Below are 20391 nucleotides of genomic sequence, written 5' to 3'. Positions count from 1 at the left end.
CTCTCTTAAGAGTCTATAGAGCTAAGATTGAGTTGCAAATGGAATTGAAAGAATTGGAAAAAAAAAGATATCAGAAATATAGCGAAGGATTATATTGCGATTTTATAATAATAATATTTATAAAGAATTAAATATTAGCTTTAAATATAAATACAAAGATTATAGAAACCTCAATCAGATTCAATATCTACTATCGATTATTACTTTATAGAAGTAAGATATGTAATAGATTTCTTTTTTTTAAAAGAGTCTTTTCGATATAAAACTTGCTGCCGCTTTACTCATACTATAATCCCTTTTTTTATATTCTTTAGCTTTCAGTTATTTAAATATTATAATGATATAATACAAAAAATACTATCGTCTTCAAATTAATACTATACTTTGGGTATTAATATAATACAACGTTTTTCCTTTTAATTTTCGAATTTTCGAATTTTCCGAATTGATTTGTATATAGACTTAGGGCTTGGCTCTGCCCCATTATTGTTAATAGTTTCGATTATATATATTTAATAAAAGCTAAAGGATATTAAGCTTATGAAAATATACAAGGGATTAATTTAAAAGAGATAAAAACAAAGAAGAGTAATACCTTTTATTGCTATTTTATTAATAAGAGAACCCTTTATTATATTAAAGATAACTTGAAAGGGAATAACTCTTGCCTTTTATAGAAAGAGAGGAATAGCAAATTGGATTTAGGATTTTAAAAAAAGAGAAATTGGATATTAGAATACTTTAATTGGATTAGGGAAGGGGAAAAGTCAGGAAGGAAGTGTTTTAAAGGATAAAGATAATTATCTTTATTTGCACTCCGAATAGAGATTGGGCTTAGTTTTTTAGTATTCGTTTTTATTTCTCTAAATTGAATATATCTACTATAAATATCCAATAGTATTTGCTAGGCCCCTATAGCCTAGCCGTTCTAAATAGTTATGGACTGAAAAAGGATGTTAATAAAATCAATCAATCAATCAATCAATCAATTAATGGTAACGTCGCGAAATTGCTAAGTCGCATGGTTCTCTATTTACTTATGCTATCATTTTCCTTTTCGGCATGCTCTCAGAATAATCTGCATATCAAAGTTTTCAGGCTTTGTTTAAGAGACTTCCACCGTCAATCCGGACTGTTCTTTTGACCGGGTAGCTGTGTTCAAGTGAAACCATCGTATGGAAAATATCATACCAGGAAGTATAAATCCGGTATATATGTTGTGGGAGTTTAGTATATATTTGCATGTCAATTGGTTTTGCGATATATCAGGGTATCAAATTATGGTCGTATGGATCTGCCGTGATCATTTGAGGTATGGAATTTTTTGTTTCCTCCAAACGTTTCCCTTGGGAAATAATGCAGCTTTCCGTCGAATTTCTGATTCATGTCACAGATGGTAAGTGTCATCACGTTATCACTTCGATCCCTTCCTGCGCTCTTACCAATTGCAAAAATAGGGAAATGGTTTTATGTCAAACTTTCTGCCTTGTCTCGATTTTGCAATCTTGATCTTCAAGCATCAAAAATTCTCGATTAAATGTGGTTAAAAATTCGTATTTTGTTGGCCTTGGTGCCATCATTGGGGAACTCTGTGGCATCTACAGACACAATTCCAGGTGCAGATATGCTGCAATCGGGATAATTGGATAATAATAAAAGGCAGCCTTCGACATTGGGTCCTGCTATTTGGAATATTATGGAAAAACTAATACGGGAACAATAAGGAGGAATAGCATGCAAAACCGTTAGTATATACTCCGCCAGGCGGGTCACAGTTAGTCTTCATTGCATTAGAGATGAGTATCATACGTACTTTGGATGCTGTTAATGGGACTATGTTGAACTTACGAGTTATACAGCCACCTTTTCTAAAAATTGATCTTTGGTAACTTTAACTAGAGATGGATTGGACCACAGTCAATACAAATAGACGGATGTGCTGATGTCCCAGATTTCATTGACATTGTTGGAACTCCTACTATAGATCCAGCAAAAGATCTTCTATAATATTTCTCCAAGACATACAAAAATGAAGCTGTGACTGGGGGCGTCGCTAATCACAAGAAATTCTATGGTATGGAGAATTTGGCGCTGACAGGTAGATCGGGCTTTACAAATTATATGCTGTTGAAATCATTCCTCTTCAGGATATCACTAGCCTTACCAGGTGAATAGGGTCTTTTATCTCCAAGCTAATTATGCTCATATTGTTAGGTACTTTCCCGGCGGTACTATTCTTCAACGACCATCTGTCACCTTAATCAACGGCGTGGTGATTGGCGCATTTGGACGGCATTGTGAGCTTTTCATTATACTAGGATATCAGTTGAAGTTAGCGCAACTTCCGGAATTGACGTTACATCCATCTTCACCATGGAGTCAAGTCCAGGTGATCTGTTGGTCGTTGCAGATTTTAATACTCAAGAAGGTGAGAAAGCTGGAACATGGTAAGGGGGTATGGTCGTGGCGACAGGTGGAAATCGACTGTTTCTTGCTTCTGGACACTTTGAGTATTCTGTGGTATATGCAATTGTATATGCTAAACTTTGAAGGAATAGGGAGGAGCATGCAAATGAGGATATAACGACATCGGGAAGATCTCCACTTTCATTGGACGAAGTTGTGTTGAATATCGCCATTTCACCCGCTGGTAAAATCATTTTGTCAGATTATTTCGACCCGTACGAATACGTCCCTATGGGTGCTGGTGGTCGAGATCTAGGATCCGGTGGTGTTGCTCTATTGGTCCATACAGTGTTTATCGGTACTGGTTTTCATGCATCGTAGTTGTCATTGGAAAATTGGGAAAGCATAGTACAAAAAGTTCGGGAAGCCTTCCAGTGACATGCAATAGCTGACATTAAATTATTGTTTTGAATGTGAACAATCTTGATGGGTTCAACCAGGGGCCTGGAGGTATTTCTGTAGTCATCCTCATGGATGTAGCGGTTAACAGTCTTACAGGATCTGACAATATACTCCAACCAATCATTGCTCAGCGTTCGATATTTGCCGGCCCAGGTCCATGTCCTCTCGAAGGAGGTTGTATCTAGTGAGTACGCATACGATATATATTTCACGGAAAATAAACCAAGTTCTACTCTTGTTGATACGTGATTGATTGAATTTAGGTTCAAATAATATATATTCATGGCTTACACTATCTAGGCTTTTCAACAGTCTGTTACAAGCCGGGATATGACGATCAAAACGCGCTGCTTTTTGTTTTGTTCGGACGAAGCCCATCAAATTTCACAGGAGCTGTGGAAATGGGCAAAAAAACGGGACCTTAGTTCACTTTCGTATTGTATTGCTAAGGCTTCTCTAGGGATACCGACTACTACTACATATAAAAGCCAAGCTGGTACATGTTTTCTTTTTTGGATTTCCGACCCAAACGCTGGACTAAAAGCCTACAATGTTGTACCTGTAAATGGAATCTTGACTCCAATTCCAATTCCACCAACTGGAGGTCTCAATAAGTTTCAATGTCCAAATTTTGGAGATGTACGCTTGTATGTATTGGATATTAATGGCAGTGTCATGTGTTCAGAATCTCCGGTTGCTTTACCTCTTTAGTATACTCAGCCAGTCGACTTTGATTAAGTTGCTATTGGTTCCACCGGGACTCGAACTATTGATTGTACCGCCAAAATTGCCATCACTTCAGTAAACGGTTGCATCAAAATTCGCCGGTGTGGAGTATTGTCTGTATCTCGGACGAGGAGCACCTCTTGATCACAGCCGATTTTGACAGACACGGAAAGTTGGTGTGAAAATATTGCTCCAAAAGTAGCGAAATAGAATTTTCGTGTTTGATTTTACAAGTTGGAGATCTAATTCTTTCAAAGTAGTGACCTGTCCTTGAACAAATTTTCATTGAGTTGTCTTGGAGATATAACACAGGCATGCGGGGGAGATGGTACATTTGTATCAGTTTACTATCACAGGACCAAGTATGTGCCTGACCCGGATTGAATTCCTGATCTCTCGATTCTTCAAACAGCAGTAGTAGTTTAATCTCAACTTCTACCACATAGTCCTCTTCATCTTTTCTACCAGCGATTACTTCGTCCCAATATTCCACAGCCACCTCTTCTACCACTGCGTCCTCCACTACAAATTCTACTTCTACCGACTACCTCGGTCGTACCAGCCTCGACTTGACCTGTGATCATTCAATCTCTATCGGCTCAAACACCTTCGTAGGGTGCTATACCGAGGGTACCATCGGAAGAGCTCTAACTGGCAATACTGATGCAAATAATAGGATGATTATTGAAAGCTGTTATGCTTTTTGTTCCGCATTTATCTGATATGGCATTGGATATTGGAGGGAGTGTATGAAATTATCAAGCACCACCATATCTTTGCTTTCAAGCTGAATTTTCCATAGGCTATAGGGGAAATGTCATCAACGCAAGCAGTTTTGTGTCTACATCAGGGAGTACTTGGTCCTTGACTTGAATGGGGAATTCCTCGGAACAGGCAAGTCTAGTTTTTATGTGTACAACCGTTGGAGTTTACTCAATAGCATGACTCAGTGCGGTGGGTCACCTCGTTTACAGATGTATCACAACGGCACAGGCGCTAATTCAAGCTTGAGCTCCATTCCCTCAACCAATTCGGTCTCTTCCTCCGTTCAAAGTGGTGTGATTGCCTCTTCAATATCTTCATCGTGGTCCTCCAGTGCACTAGTTTCACTTACCTCCTCAACCAGCAACTCATCTACGATAGATACACGATCCAGTACCCCCTCAGCGATTTCTTCAGTGGCTCCTTTCCCATCGAATGATTATCCATCAATCAGAACATCTACCACTCCTTCGGTAGGCAACACTGCAACATTGGAATTTGCGTCGATAGGTTGTTTCAACGACCCTGCAGGAAAACCATATGAAGGACTCAATCTCCCCAAATTCTTCTCCAAAGATTCAATGAGCCCCAAACTTTGTATTTCTTCTGCCCTAGCTCAAGTCACTGCTCAAATCCCATCACCTACCTACAAATACATTGCACTAGAATATGGACGGGAATGTTACGCGGGATCGGTGCCGCCAACCCCTGAACCAAGTAGTCTAACGGGAGCGCACGCGTATACCATGACTTGCAAGGGTGATTTCAAGCAGAATTGCGGGGGTCCTAATATGTATGACTTTTAAGGCGGCTGGCGACAGCTGTGCTGGTGCGGTGAGCAAGGCTAGTGTTTGAGGAAGTCAAAAAGAAGCATTCTTAACGGAGGTGTGATTCGGTCGAATGAACGACGTGCATATAAGATGGGGACGATGCTAAGGATATGCTTTTTCTAAATGTTGGTCTTGCTGACATTTTGACAGAGAATTCGTTTCTTACATTGTTCTTCAAGTTCAGATAATAACACCATTTGCAGAAGTTGATTCACTTTGCTACTTAGTCGAAGCAAATGATTCATCCCTTGACTGTATTGTATGCATTTCAAATCGTTACATCGAAAAAATTCTCGAAACCTCATGATCGACATGTTAAATGCACATGGATAATTGCTTCCTTAAAGTTGTTGGCAGATTCACCCCACTTCGGCTTTTGTAAAGCCCGTTGTTATCACCAATAGACACGAGGGAACAAGGGATTTCCCTTGTAGAAAGTAAAACGCCCTGTATGGGGGATCATGATGGGAAGAAACTCCGAGAGCAAAATCCAATCATGAATGTGGAGAGGAATATGTAAGTTGCTTCATATAAGAGACTTTTGGATGTGGGACAAGCAGGCAGGAGTCAGGACTGATCTTTTTGAAAACATATCAGATTTTGAATTTTTTTTGCCGACCGCAATCCGCAATGGTTATCTTGTTCTCTTTGCTGTACGTGTCAGATTTCCGAATTGAAGTCATTCGGGATCATGATTGTCTAGGACCATGTCTGATCGATTAATAATTGTTTGTACATCAGCACCGAGGTTTTATTGGAGTAGCACTCTAATATAAGAGTTCCGTATGCCATTTTCCTTTCGGAGGGCTCTCTTTCTTCCTTTTGTGTTCTTTATATAGTTCTTTAGTTACGCAACCCTCGTACAAACTACGTCAGTAATTAATTTTTTGATACCCTATAGGGTTTATTGAGATCAACGTTTTGATCAATTGAATTGATACTTTGGAACGATATTTGATTTATTTCTTGTGTTTGAAACTATTGGTTCGTATAATAGTCATTTATCTATCGATACATTTGTCCTCTACACTGCAATGGCTTCGCCTCCACCCATAGGATCTGAACCGGCAACAGAAGCTCCAACACCAGCTCCCTTACCAGTAACGCTAGAAGCCGACGATCCGGAAGCTTTAATCGACGATGGCGATTCAGCCCTTGGATCCGAACCTGGAAGTTCCACAACCTCACTCGCATCGAGTATTACTAGATACCGCATAGAGAATGGACGTACATATCACGCTTATAAAGATGGAAAATATGCATATCCTAATGATGATATGGAACAAGAAAGATTAGATTTACAACATCATATATTTAGTCTCACCCTTGATGGCAAGCTTTTCACAGCACCAATCGAGGCAGATAAGATTGAGAGGGTTTTGGATGTAGGTTGTGGAACGGGAATTTGGACAACAGATTTTGCGGATGAGTATCCTCAAGCTACGGTTTTGGGAATTGATTTAAGTCCTATTCAACCAATGTTTACACCTCCGAATGCAATATTTCAAGTGGATGATTTGGAAGAGGAATGGACTTTTGAGGATAGTGATGCGTTTGATTTTATATATGCGAGAATGATGACGGGAAGTATTGGGAATTGGGATCGATTCTTTGATCAAGCTTGGAAGTGAGTTATCTCTCATATTTTCGTCTGTTGTCGATGTATTCCTAGTTATTCTTTTCCTCAAATTCACAGATTTTTCCACTGTTCTAACTTTATTTGAAACAGTAACCTGAAACCAGGTGGATACATTGAACTTCTAGATATTCGACTCCCCGTATCCTGCGCAGATGATACACTTAAGCCCGATTCAGCGCTTCTTAAATGGTCACAATTACTGTTAGAAGGGAGTATTATAGCAGGCAGAGATCTGGACAGTGCAATCACTTGTAAAGAGAAATTGGAGAAGAGAGGGTTTCAGGGCGTTAGTCAGACAATTTATAAGTGGCCAGGAAACAAGTGGCCGAAGGATGCTAAAGCTAAGGAGTTGGGTGAGTGATAAGTTTTCTAAATGAGGGAAAGGAGTTCCGAGGAAAGATTGGAGATGATTCCAAGAGATATAAAAGGGGTAAAGAGATATATGCTAATATGAATTGAAACAGGAATGTGGCATCAAGAAAATCTCACCTCCGGACTTATGGGACTGAGTGTAGCCATATTTACAAGGCTATTAGGATGGAGTGTAGATGAATTAGAATTATTTTTGGTGGATGTTAGGAGGGAAATGAAGGATACGTCAATTCATGCTTATTGGGAAATGTTAGTGTTCTATTGTCTTTCTTCCTTGGAGACTTTGTGGGAAGTGATGTTAGGATAGTCATGCTAATTGATTCTGACAGATATGCGCATTATGGGCAGAAGCCTTTAGATGCTTAATAGAGTACAGGAAAGAGAGGCTTGGGTTCAATGGCGTGTAGGGGGGAGTAGGTGATGTATAAAAATAGATGATAGAAGATATCAAGAGTGGTTGGGTTTGGCATCAATGGAACATATACACCTAGTGGTGGTGGCTGGAGAGTCTGTAATAGTTGGAGCAAATCTACCAGATACATTGCATGGAAGTCTAGGAAGTTACTTTACCCGAAAGTCCGAATGTCTATAATTGGGTTTTACCTAGTGGAATCAGTGTATACATGTTCACTATCACTGGATGGAATGGCTTTCTGTTTTCCTTTTTGATTATCATATGATTTATCTCTCATCATACTGATTTTCTTCCTACGAAGTATCCTGGGATAGTGTAGGCAATAGTATACTATAGTAAAACAGTAGCGCATATAAAGCTTTTAATATAGTAGTTAGTGCGTATTAGATAGTTAAAAACTCACTACTATAGATATCATTCAAAATTGATATCTACAAAGATATACAGAAAAATTGAAATATAAAAACCTAAAAATATATAAAAGATAATACTAAAAATCAAAACTAATTTTAATAAAGCTTAAATAATAAAAAAATACTATTTAAAAGAATAAGTTCTGTTTTTTATTAGTCCTACAAATAACAATCAGAGGAGTCCTCCCAGTCTGACGAACAACCCCGAATATAGTGATAATAAGGGACAGCGCTTTTCCACTAGCAGAAATAGCATTAGAACAAATAAAATGGAGAGCAGCTCTTCATATTCAAACTATTAATCCAAAACACTCTCTTTATCACTGAGGGATAAGAATCACCTATTCCTTTGGTAATAGGGAAAGCTAATTACAGCCAGCTAGAACAAAAGTCCAGATGATTAACCAGTATCTTTCCCAAATCAAGGAGATAACTTTAGCAAGGCCTCATTATATATTAGGATATCGAATAAATCCTATTAGAGGCTTTACAAAAGAGGTAGCAATAGAGTAGTTTCAGGAATAATGAAATAAATATATATACAATCAGATAACTATATTCTCTGATAGATTGGAATAAATCGATAAGGATAGTAGATGAATAGGATATGGATATATTATATATAGAAAATAGATAGTAGTATGTAAAGAAAACAATGAATTGCATTACAATTTTTATATATTCGATATAAAAGCAATCGGAACATATCGAGATCTCTAAGTAGTAATCAGAAATATTATTAGTATAAAACAAATGGAAATCTATATATACATTAATAGCATATCAGTGATATAGGAAATAAGAGATATAGCCTTTATTATATTACAATAGGCTTTCCTTAAATATTATAAATTAATATAAATACACTCAATTCAGATCAAATAGTCATTAGATTATATAGAAATCGAAAAGAATGAGTATATGGATATACTTATTGATAAAGAAATAAGAAAATCAGTTTCAGAGTATACAAATCGATTTATAACAAGTAATATTTGTTTTATAACAAAAACTATTATAGAATCGGTAATATAGATATAATAAATCAAATAAAAATCAATGCTCTTCAAATAATATCAGAAATGGAATTCAAGGAGTATAAATAAATACTTTAATAAATTAGAACTCTCACAAGCTATTCTCTATTATATATTAGCGATTCGCTTAGCACATAGTGATTTCGAAAGCTATTATTGATAATTTAAATATAAGGAAATAATGATTTATTATTTATATAGTATATATAAATCCCTTGAGCATATTATATATTATTGCAAAATCCTTATAATCTATGAAATCTGATTTCCAGATATTAGGCCCAAATACTCATCCCGCAATCGAGCGGCTCAAGAATAATTATTAAAACAGTTAATATATATATCAACCAAGTTCATTGAATTTATTATTATAATAGATTTTTACAAAAGCATATACCCTAAAACACTATCAGAAAAATAGAAAGAGAAAATAGAAATAGATCGATCAATCCGAGTGAATACAAATATAAAATAGGAAATGATTAATATAATAAGGCTATAAAAAACAAAATCGATATATGTAATATATTATACTATACTAAAATATATACAAAAGCTATCCTTATAGGATAAAGCAGCTTTTAATCAAAATATTATATAAAAGATTGGAAAGTGTATATGAAAGTGCTTAGAGGATTAGAGACAAAAGCATAAGTGTGCTAACTATCGCTTGAAAGGCTACTGAGGGTATTGAGACCCCACTCTTAGGAGAGGGGGATCATGTAAATTAGAGATTATCCCGCAGTTAGCCCAACCGTAATGCCCCCTGGGAGGTTCGCCTATACGGCCCGGTTGAAAATTACTAATAATAATAATAATAATAATAATTCTGTTTTTTATTTACTCAAATTCTCAAATTCTCAATTATCTTTTATTTATAAATCCAAATCTAATTATGATTTTAAGTATTCTATTTTTTCAATAGTTGCAATTTGAAGTTTATTTCGTTTTACAATGATAATAATCTTTGTTGAAGAAAATAAGTATTCGATAAAAGTAGATATATTAAGAATACTAAGCAAATCAAGTACTATTTGCTTAAATTAGGATATACTTATTATTATATAGAATCAAGTCATTATTGTGACGATCCTGTCATATTAGTGGATCGGCTAGGTCCTCACGTGATCCACAATCCTGTATATTACCACTTCCTTCCGAAGAGCTCTTCTAGCTCTTCACCTTAGTATTCTAAATGATGCAATCGTCACAATTATTTGTAAAGATCTTAAATATATTTAAGAAGGGGAGTAGTAAGATATTTTATATATTTATTTATTATATAATAAGATACTTTTTTAGTTTGTAGGTATGCAATTAGTATATTAAAGAAGATTTCTTCGAATATTAATTAAAATGAATCTTCGAAATCTGATTTATATTAATCTTTCCAAAATCTCTCAATATTATTCTTTTATCTTTTGATTTATAATAAATAAGATTCCTTTTAAGATTTTTCGAAATATAATTATTTTTGTACAGAATTTAGTACAATAATAATAATATAATATAGTGATTTATTAGTAAGAAAATAGTATTTTTCGAGTTTTGCCTATCCATTATTAATATAGGTAGATTTTCTAATGAGGTAAACAAAATCCATCAAATATCAAAATCACAAGTTCACGAGCTTATAACAACCATATCTACGGATATCCCGAAATCATATTATACAATATATACCAGCACAATCGCTGTAGCACTCCGAGCTGCTTGGTTCGAGAATGCTGTCGCAGCAGAATCAGAGAGGGTCGGCGAGCTAGCTGTCATTTACAGGGATAGTGGGCTCTCTAATCAATCTCGATAACTGCTCCTCAATCACCATTCTAAAAAAAACACGAATTAGTAATAAAAGTGCTAGTCCCTTTTCAAGTTTGTTCAAAAGCAGTTAGAACATTATTGAAACAATTATAAAAACAATTATTCAGAAAAAGATTGATATATAACGGAAGCGTATTGCAGATAAGGCTCTAGTACTCATTAGCTTCAAAACGATCCTTGTATAGTTCGCAGTGCAATTTGTGGAACAGGATTTGAGCCGATTGGTAGGAGAATTGGTATGTAGAGTATTAATAGTCATTATAGATAGTATAAAAGGAATCTTCAATTCGAAGCTAGTAATAGAAAGTGTAAAGCTAATTATATAAATGTATGTAGGGATACTTCAAACCCCCAAAACCATAATCACTATTCCCTTTGGCTCAATTATAAAAATAGGGGCTGCAAATAGATTCAAATAGATAATCAATAAAGCATCGAGATTAGAATGTATAAATGAAAGATTCTTTCTTCAATTTGATAAACAAATCAAAATGAAGTTATTCTTATAAAGAATCAGATAAATATTAATAAAAGCAATCCCAAAGATTACTATTCTAAGGACTAGAGCTATTATAGTAGTAATATTTATTTGAACTGGATAGGTAGTTACAGTTTCCCTAAAAGTCTATATAATCCTTTTTGCGAATAAATAATAGGCTATAGTAATTACTAAAGCTACAAATCTTGTAATTAATGAACTATAATATATATATATAATACTAAGGGTTTCGATAATCATTATCAATCTTCTAGGAATATTTATAAAGATTAAAGAAAAACAAATAAGGGAAGAAATCTGGTATCAAACGAAATTATATTTAGTATGGGTAGTGAGATCCAAGTTTGAAGCAAATAAGTAGAATCGGATTATCTAGATACTATTCTTTCAGAAATAGTTTATCTCATTATAACCTATTCAACAAAATCCGAATATTCCTAGCAAATAGAAAACAAGTCTTGGGAAGATATGATTCAGGATATTAATAATATTGTGAAAGCTGGAAATGCAAAAGAGAAGTGATATACAGAAAGTATATATACCTATTATCTATTTATAAGCCAATCGAGAATTATAATTACTCAATACAATATGCAGGATATTGTGAGTCCTTCCCAGTGGATTATGACAACTACCTTACCAAGCCTCAGCAAATGAACAACAAGATAATGCACCCGGATCGAAAGCAGATCTAGATTATCCGATGAGCAAGGGAAATCAGCATTACTATTGTCTCAGTATTAGTAGTAATAGTTCAAATATTAGTGATAATATAAGGAAGGAAAAGGAAATCTAGAATAAATACAATCTTTTGATATAAAGATAATAGTAATTCGGAAAGCGATATTGAAAAAGAACAAGCGAACAATATCTTAGGGAGTTCAATGAATGAAAAGCGGGATACATAAGATCAATATATTATCTATAATAGGATAATAAAGATCAATAAGAATCTCAACCTTAAAGCTCTAAGTAATTAGATTATAACTAAGGGATATAATATAATAATAAAAGATTTATATAAATAAATCAAATTCATTATCTATTATTTAGATAAACATATAGAAAAGCCTTACATTGCATATAGTAGTATTACAGCAAGTGTTTAAGGAAAAGATCGATATAATATATATACAAAAGCTCTAGATATTCAATACACACATTCAAATATATAATGAATATCAATGCCTATCCCTAATAACCTTCTGAAAAGGGAGCGGGATATATGAGGAAGAGTAGAGATGCTTATGAGTAATGACATATATCAGAACTGAAACTAAACTATAAGTACTATAATTAGCAGAAAAGGAGTATAGAAACTATATATAGCTTTCTATAAATAGAATTAAATTATTAAATCTATATAGAGAATCGAATACCTTAGGAGTTCTGGAGATAATCCTTGATCTAATATTAACTGGGGATACGATTATTGGGGGAGACTTTAATACTCACCACATACTATTCGAGCCAGATGTGAATACAGCGCATGGTGACAATCGGCTTGCAGAATGGTTCAGTGATAGAGGCCTTAAATTCACGAATATCCTGGGTCAAGTGATATACAGAGTAGGATACATAATCGATCTAGTCTTTTCTAATATTCCAGGAATATATATAGAAATAAGGGCTGATATGTATTGTGGATCCGATTATAATATCCTTCTTATTATTATACAAAGAATAAGCTCAGTATTAAGATTCCAATATGTGTATTATATCAGGGAGGAAGATCTATCTCTATTTTAAAGAATGATATCAGCTAATATAGTGAAAATCAAATAGAAAATACAAACAGTAATTACAAGTATAGCCCTGAATCAAACCATCGAAAATATATTTTTTATTTATTTATTTATTTATATTAATTAACGTCTGTTTTGGACCTCCCTAAGGGTATTTAGACGTGCTAAGATAAGGAACTATTTGAGCGGCGTGATCGTCGCGACCGAATTTAGCAATTTAACTTCAATGCCAGGGGCTATTCGCTCCTCTGCGGGTGCGATCCGCTTCTGTTTCCAGAAGGGAACGTCTGATCCGGGTTGTTGTTGAGGCAGAGCTTGGTTCCCGGGTGGATAGGCTCGTTGTGGGCTTCGATCCCTATGGTAGAGGAGAAGAAGCGAGAGTGGGTTGCTATTTAAATCATCGAAAATATATAGAAGATATTATAATAGATAATCAAAACAATAGGAAAACCAGATCAAAAAACAGGAAAATCGGCTCTCTGATGGATATCCGATTATATAATCGCTCGAGATATATATCTTTGGAGCTATATAATCAATAGCAATTACTTTATAGAATGCAGAGCATTCTTATTATATATACAATAAGCCAAAAAAGGATATTGGAGGAAATTTCTTAATGAAATAAAATCAGATCGAGATCTGTATAGAGTAATCGGATAGTACAATCTAAGCCCTATATACCGCTCTTTATCGATCATAATAGATGAATATACCGCTATATTAGATAAAGAAAAGACTAAGCTATTATACTTAGAGATTCTATAGCATTTCAAAGCCACCAACAATCTCCCAGACTCCAGATACAATCAAAGTAAGGAAAAACTACTCTAAAAGAAGTCTATCTCTATAGAGAAAGTGGAATATAACATTATAAAGGTTTCGAATATATCCCTAAGGACAAACCAGATTATAATGAGATTATTAAAAACTATCTGAATAGAAATAAGCCTAGTTCTATATATCATTTTCAATAAATATCTATAGCTCAATTATTTCCCTATAGTATAAAAGCAAGCAAAGGTAGTTATACTATTAAAAGTAGGGAAGACAGATTGAATATCCTTATGATTATAGTAGTCTATTACTCTCCTTTTCTATATTAAAAAGGATTTTAAAAGGATTATAGCAAAACGTTTAATATGGATAATCCTAATATAAGAAATACTCAATCCACAACATTACGGTGCCCTTTCGAAACGATCGGTTATGGACTTAGTAGTATTGTTTGTTTACAATACAAAAATAGCATTCAATAAAGGTTATGAGATTATAATGATTATGCTAGATATACAAGAAGCATTTAATACTCTATTTAAAAACAGACTTCTGAAACAAATAAAGAAACAGAGGTTTTTATAGAATCTGATTGCTCTAATCAACTCCTTTTTAATCTAAAGGCAACTTAGGGTTAGACTTAACAAAGCAATAACTAATTATAGTATAGTGGAATACAGTATCCTATAAGACTTACCCCTCTCACTAATCCTGTATATACTTTATCTCGCAGAGTTACTCCAGTAAAACCCTAAACTCCGATTTGGGTATGTAGACGATATCTGTTTATACCAATCATTGGTAAATGTTCAACAAAATATTGTAATGCTAATAAGAGATATGAAAAGTATATTCCGTTAAAAAGTTAGAAACAAAATAATCTTTGTATCCGAAAAAATAGAGATAATCCATATAATATAATATAAGCATTCCATCAACCCGATATACGAAATAAACCGCGATTGCATTATCTCTCCAATCGCATCAGGATCGGCTTTATGATGATTAGGCATGTGGTTTGATTGTAAGCTTATATTCAAATAGTATATCGAAATGCAAGTAGCTAAAGGCCGGAAATTGGCTTATTATATTTAAGGACTAGCCCGGATCACAAACGGACTTCCAGCAATATCCTTATGGAAAATAGTGATCATTTGTTTATACCCAGTTCTATTCTATAGGGCAAAGGTATGATATACAGGATAAACAAAAACCACTGGATAGTATCAAAACGGGATATTAGTAGTAGTGAGCGCCCGATTAGGAGAAGCGATTCTAACTATCAACAAGATCCTATGAATAGCAATCAGAGGAGTCCTTCTAGTCTAGCGAACAATTCTGAATATAGTGATAATAAGGAACAGCGCTTTTCCATCAGCAGAAGTAGCATTAGAACAAATAAAATGAAAAGCAGCCCTTTATACCCAAACTATTGATTCAAAATACTTTCTTTATTATCAAAAGATAAAAGCCACCTATTCCTCCAATAGTAGGGAAGGCCAATTATAGTTAGCTAAAACAAAAATCCAGATAATCAACCAATACTTTCCCTGAATCAAGAAGACGACTTTAATAAAGCCTTATTACACACCAGAATATCAAACAGATTCTATTAAAAGTCTTACAAAAGAGGTAGTAATAAAATAGTTTTAGGAATAATAGAACAAGTATATATACAATCAGATTACCATATTCTCTAATAGATTGGAATAAATTGATAAAGATAATAAGCGAGTAGGATATGGATATATTATATATAAAGGATAAATAATAATATATAAAGAAAATAATAGATTACATTACAATTCTTATAGGGATACGATGACTCTCACCTGTACGTGGTGTATCCTACGAACCTTCGATCGTGCGATCGGAGAGCTAAGTAGAGTCAGCTGGAGCCGGGTGGTGGTTGTACACTAATCGGAGGCCGTACTGGGAGCGAAGGTACGCGCAGCTGATCACCAGAGGGTGATCGCGAAGATGCTCGGAACAGAGGACTACCAGCAAAACGGAGATGAAAACCATTCGACGGTGGAAGGGAGATGAGAGCGGGATTGATGCGGAACCATGCCTTTACGAATCTGTGTGGGGAGCAGAGCCAGAGCATATCGCGGCAGAGCGTCTGCGAAGCGGAACTAGCCCTTGAAACAGCGGATAATGAAGCTTCTATAATATAGCTGAGTCTGACTGAAGCCTGTGTTGGGAGCAGGGCCGATATCCTTAACTTGACGAACGAAAATCGACAGAACACCTCTGGGGCGCTAGCGTGCAGAGTTTTCACAACCCAACAATACGTACGATCTGCGGGTATACCGGATCGGATATTTACAAATGGTGAGGGGAGTAGTAGGAAGTATACAAAGGCTAGGACAGTGTCTACTGGGGCCGGCGGGAGCATATATGGAGTAGGAGGAGGGACGTTTTTAGCACCTTACCTCCGAGTGCGCGGGAGCGGCATGGCGGCGAAGGAGCTCCGGTATAGGAAGGACGCTTTTAGCAAGCCACACTCGACAACGCTCGATCGGTATTACGGCGGCGGAGGATCTCAGGCAGAGGCCAATCCTACGATATACATGTGCAACGCGCTCCTAGCGCTCTACTTTCGACTACAAACTATACATTGGGGAGTGGATTTTACAAGCAGAGCTTTGGTTAGTGGGTTGGAAATACTATAGAAGGGCTGCCTGGCTAGGGGTCTGAAATAGCAAGCCTGCGAGACATAGTCGGCCTTGTTGTGCAGGAGAGATCCGGCAAGGTAACGCGAAACGGTTATTAGCCGCGAGGCGTAGCATATAATGACAGCGACAGCGACACTGTCTATATGGCTCGAGAGGACGGATGCGTGTGTCGGTCTATAATCGGATACTATAGGGCAGAGGGCATGATGGAGGTATCAGATAGGCTTAAGGAGCAAACAGGAATGGAGGCGTGAAGGAATGGTTTTGGTCCTGGCCGGAACTTCCGAAGGTAATCATACAATAGGTGGTTTAACGTAGTTAGAAGATTCTACAGAAGCCTAGTACTAGTGGCTTTATCACAAGTGAGCCGGGAAAGCGTCTGTAGGTGTAGCGAACCTACTTTGTGTTATAATATATTCTAGAAAGTAGTTATAATATAATTCATTTCTGCCAGAAGCAGGCCTCAAGGCCCCTCCTCTGGTGATCGAAGGCCAGGAGATCACTGATACCAGGGAAAAAGCCGAAGCACTCTTTACAACGGTACTCGACCGCTTCAAAGCATCGGACGATCTACAGCACGACCCTCTACAGGAACAGGGCTGCCAGACGACCTTACCATGGAAAAGAACGATCACCGCGGAGGAAGTGGAAAAACATGTAATAGGAGTCAGGAGCACGTCACCCGGAGTCGATCGGGCAACCGTTCGCCTCCTCAAGGCGTGCTGGCCTAGCACGAAGAGTGTAATACATGAGATTTTCGCGGCCTGCCTCAGGCTCAGCTACTACCCTAACGAGTGGAAACTCGCTGAAGTAGTCATGCTGCCCAAGGTTGGTAAGAAGGACAGGACGTCCCCGAGATCGTGGAGGCCGATTGCGTTGATATCGTGTATTGGAAAAGGACTAGAAAGGTACATCGCCAGTCAAATTGCATGGACGGCCATGAGATACAACGTTATCAGCCCTCAGCATTGCGGAGCGCTGCCGAAAAGAGCCGGTATTGATCTCACAGCTGCCTTCACTCATGATGCTGAGCTTGCTTTAGCAGCTGGCAAAGTGGTCACACTAGTAACAATGGATGTACAAGGCGCCTATGATGCACTCCTTAAAAGACGGCTCCTACAACGTATGAAGAAGCAGGGTTGGCCTATGGCGCTCTTGCGACTCGTTGATTCATTCCTGACTGGGAGACGTGTGCGTGTAAGGCTTGAGGGGATCACAACACAGGATTTCCCGGTCGCATGCGGTACCCCCCAGGGATCGCCACTCTCCCCTATCCTGTATACCCTCTATCTTGCTGAGCTTCTCAATCAAGATAGAGCACAGCGCTTCGGATATGCTGACGATATAGCTATATATCACACATCTAAGGACCTATCCACGAATACACGTATGCTCCGCCGAACCGTTCGACGCATCCTACGATGGGGAGATCAGAATAAGGTCTTTTTCGCTCCGGAAAAGTTTGAGCTACTTCACATATCGAGGAAGCATGAAATTGCAAACCCGGCTATGAGGATAAGTCGGGACCTAGTCATCACGCCGACCCCTCTAGGGCTCACCAACGGAGCACAACCGACCTTACGCTGGCTTGGCGTCTTTTTTGATCGGCGCCTAACGTTCCTACAGCATGTCAAAACGCGCACCGCGAAAGCTATGCGTGTTGCATCCCACATCCGATCAATAGCTCATACAGCCCACGGACCATCTGCAGCCTGCTTGCGAAAAGCGATCATTACCTGTGTACTCCCTGTCGCCCTCTTCGGCTCCGAAGTATGGTTCGATGGGCTATACAAACAACGCCCAAATGCAGGCCATGTTCCGGTCGGCACCGGGATCAAGAAACACGTCGACCTAGTCAGCAAGACGATTCACAGTGCGGCACGGGGAGCTTTACCCGTCTACAAGACGACCCCGACGACCGCACTCCTCGTAGAAGCTGGTCTCCCAGCTGGAATTGTTGCACTAGAGCAAGCCAGACTGAGGTTCGCGTTTCGGCTTCAGACAGTGGATGCACAACACCTACTTGTAAACCGATTGAAGCTGTGCATCAGGAAGAGAGGACGAGGCACAGGTACTCTGAAAGGTCCCCAATACAAAACTGCAAAGAATGGGACGGGCGATCCCTGCCACCGAGCGCCCCAGACTCTTACGGCCTCACTTCTCTCCCGAGTTGCCGCACCGATCCAACGAATGGTATGGACAAAGAGGACGCCGCGAAAGCATTCAAGGAATGGTGGGACTTAATCCCCCAAGAAGACTACTCTGTGTTTTCAGACGGGTCTGAACAATACGACGAACACGGTCACCGCGTGGGGTACGGCTTTGCAATCTACCGCGGCAAGCAACAGATCGATAGCGGCTACGGCCGTGTACGCGAACAGTCGCATGTTTTTTGACGCTGAGGCGATCGGCGCGTGGCGGGGACTAGAACGCCTCCTGAGCATCCTTGATCGCCCTACCAGGGACGATATGGTTATGCATTGATAGCACCTCCGTCATCTGGCGGAAATGCGCGGCAAAGCGCCGCTGCCTCCTCTCAATGGGCATCACCAGCAAGTGCCATCACAGCGAATTCAACACTAAAATATTGTAATCAAGTGGTCCCCTGGGCATACTGAGATTGAGGGCAAGCGAGGCAGCCGATCGCCTCGCTGATCAGGGCCGGCTGGGCCGCTTGACCCTGGCCCATCTGCCCTCCCCACAGTCAGCAGCTCCGCTCTGTCCTACGTTGCCAAATGTCGGCGCTCCGAGAGCAGATGGTGGAAGGAAAAAAAGGGGCCTGATCTCCGAAACGTACAATGCATGGAAACCGGTATATGATACCTCGGAGCCGGAAAGCCTCAAGCTCCCTCGCGGGGTACTACACAGACTCATAGCGATGCGGACCGGACACGGTGACTTTGCAGCCTATCACATCAGATTCAATCATGAAAATAGCACGAACACCTGTACATGCGGGATTGAGAAAAGCCCACTGCATTTCTTTCAATGTTCAATCAATAATCAGACGCGCGGCGACTGGCCGCTTGCACCAAATCGACTTCGATCCGAATGGGACGCGATAGCATATGTCAACCGCGTCCTGCGAACACAATATAGCTTTACTGACCTTCTCGCTAGATCCAGATTCTATACTAGGATATGCTCAAACTACGCGAAACTACGCGAATTCCAACCTGCTCCAATACCCCGAGGATGAGCTCTCCACCCCAATCAACCTAAGACCCGCACCGAACAGCCATAAGCGCTCCGAGCGCTCTCCCGATCGACAGCGATCGACCTGATCATCCGCCGACACCCGGATGGCATACGAAACAAGGCCCTCTGAAACAGGACCACAAACCCTTAGACAGAACAGCCGCAGGATCGCCATGAGCGGTACTGAGCGGGGGAATACCAGAGGCAACAAGCCCCTGATTAGCTAACATTACACTACTATGAGCGGCTGGAACGCTAGCGGCCCGTAGGCCCGCTCCTTAGTACGTCTAGAATACCCCTTGGGAGGTCAGATATTAGACGTTAATCACTATAAATAAATAAATTACAATTCTTATATATTCGATATAAAAGCGATTGGGGTATATCGAGATCTTCAAGTAGTGATTAGAAATATCATTGATATAAAACAAATGGAAATCTATATGTATATTGATAGTATATTAGTGATATAGGGAATGAAAAGTATAATCTCTATTATATTATAATAGGCTTTCCTCAAATATTACAAACTAATATAAATATACTCGATTTAGATCAAATGGTTATTAGATTATATAAAGATTAAAGAAAATAAGTGTATAAATATACTT

General features: G+C 38.2%; 3 protein-coding genes across 3 annotated transcripts; all 3 read left to right on the top strand.

Moving 5' to 3' along the window:
* Positions 1-2373: 2373 nt before the first annotated feature.
* Positions 2374-3579, top strand: EAF02_001948 (uncharacterized protein; the record flags this gene model as incomplete). Its single annotated transcript, XM_038897996.1, has 4 exons — positions 2374-2447; positions 2559-2745; positions 2907-3045; positions 3329-3579. The coding sequence occupies 4 exons, from the start codon at positions 2374-2376 to the stop codon at positions 3577-3579; spliced, it is 651 nt and encodes a 216-aa protein (XP_038761688.1).
* Positions 3580-4568: 989 nt separating this feature from the next.
* On the top strand, positions 4569-5162 carry EAF02_001947 (uncharacterized protein; the record flags this gene model as incomplete). The annotated part of the gene is made up of 1 exon (XM_038897995.1): positions 4569-5162. One exon carries the CDS (start codon positions 4569-4571, stop codon positions 5160-5162), a length of 594 nt encoding a protein of 197 aa, XP_038761687.1.
* A 1058-nt stretch (positions 5163-6220) lies between these two features.
* Positions 6221-7563, top strand: EAF02_001946 (uncharacterized protein; the record flags this gene model as incomplete). Its single annotated transcript, XM_038897994.1, has 4 exons — positions 6221-6813; positions 6916-7178; positions 7290-7446; positions 7527-7563. 4 exons carry the CDS (start codon positions 6221-6223, stop codon positions 7561-7563), a joined length of 1050 nt encoding a protein of 349 aa, XP_038761686.1.
* Between the last annotated feature and the right edge of the window lie 12828 nt (positions 7564-20391).

Source organism: Botrytis sinoallii (assembly GCF_014898435.1).
Source record: "Botrytis sinoallii strain Bc 23 chromosome Unknown BSIN_003, whole genome shotgun sequence".
In the NCBI taxonomy this organism is placed as follows: Eukaryota; Fungi; Ascomycota; class Leotiomycetes; order Helotiales; family Sclerotiniaceae; genus Botrytis; species Botrytis sinoallii.
Note: the sequence above shows the minus strand (reverse complement) of the source record. Positions and strands in the feature narration are given on the sequence as shown.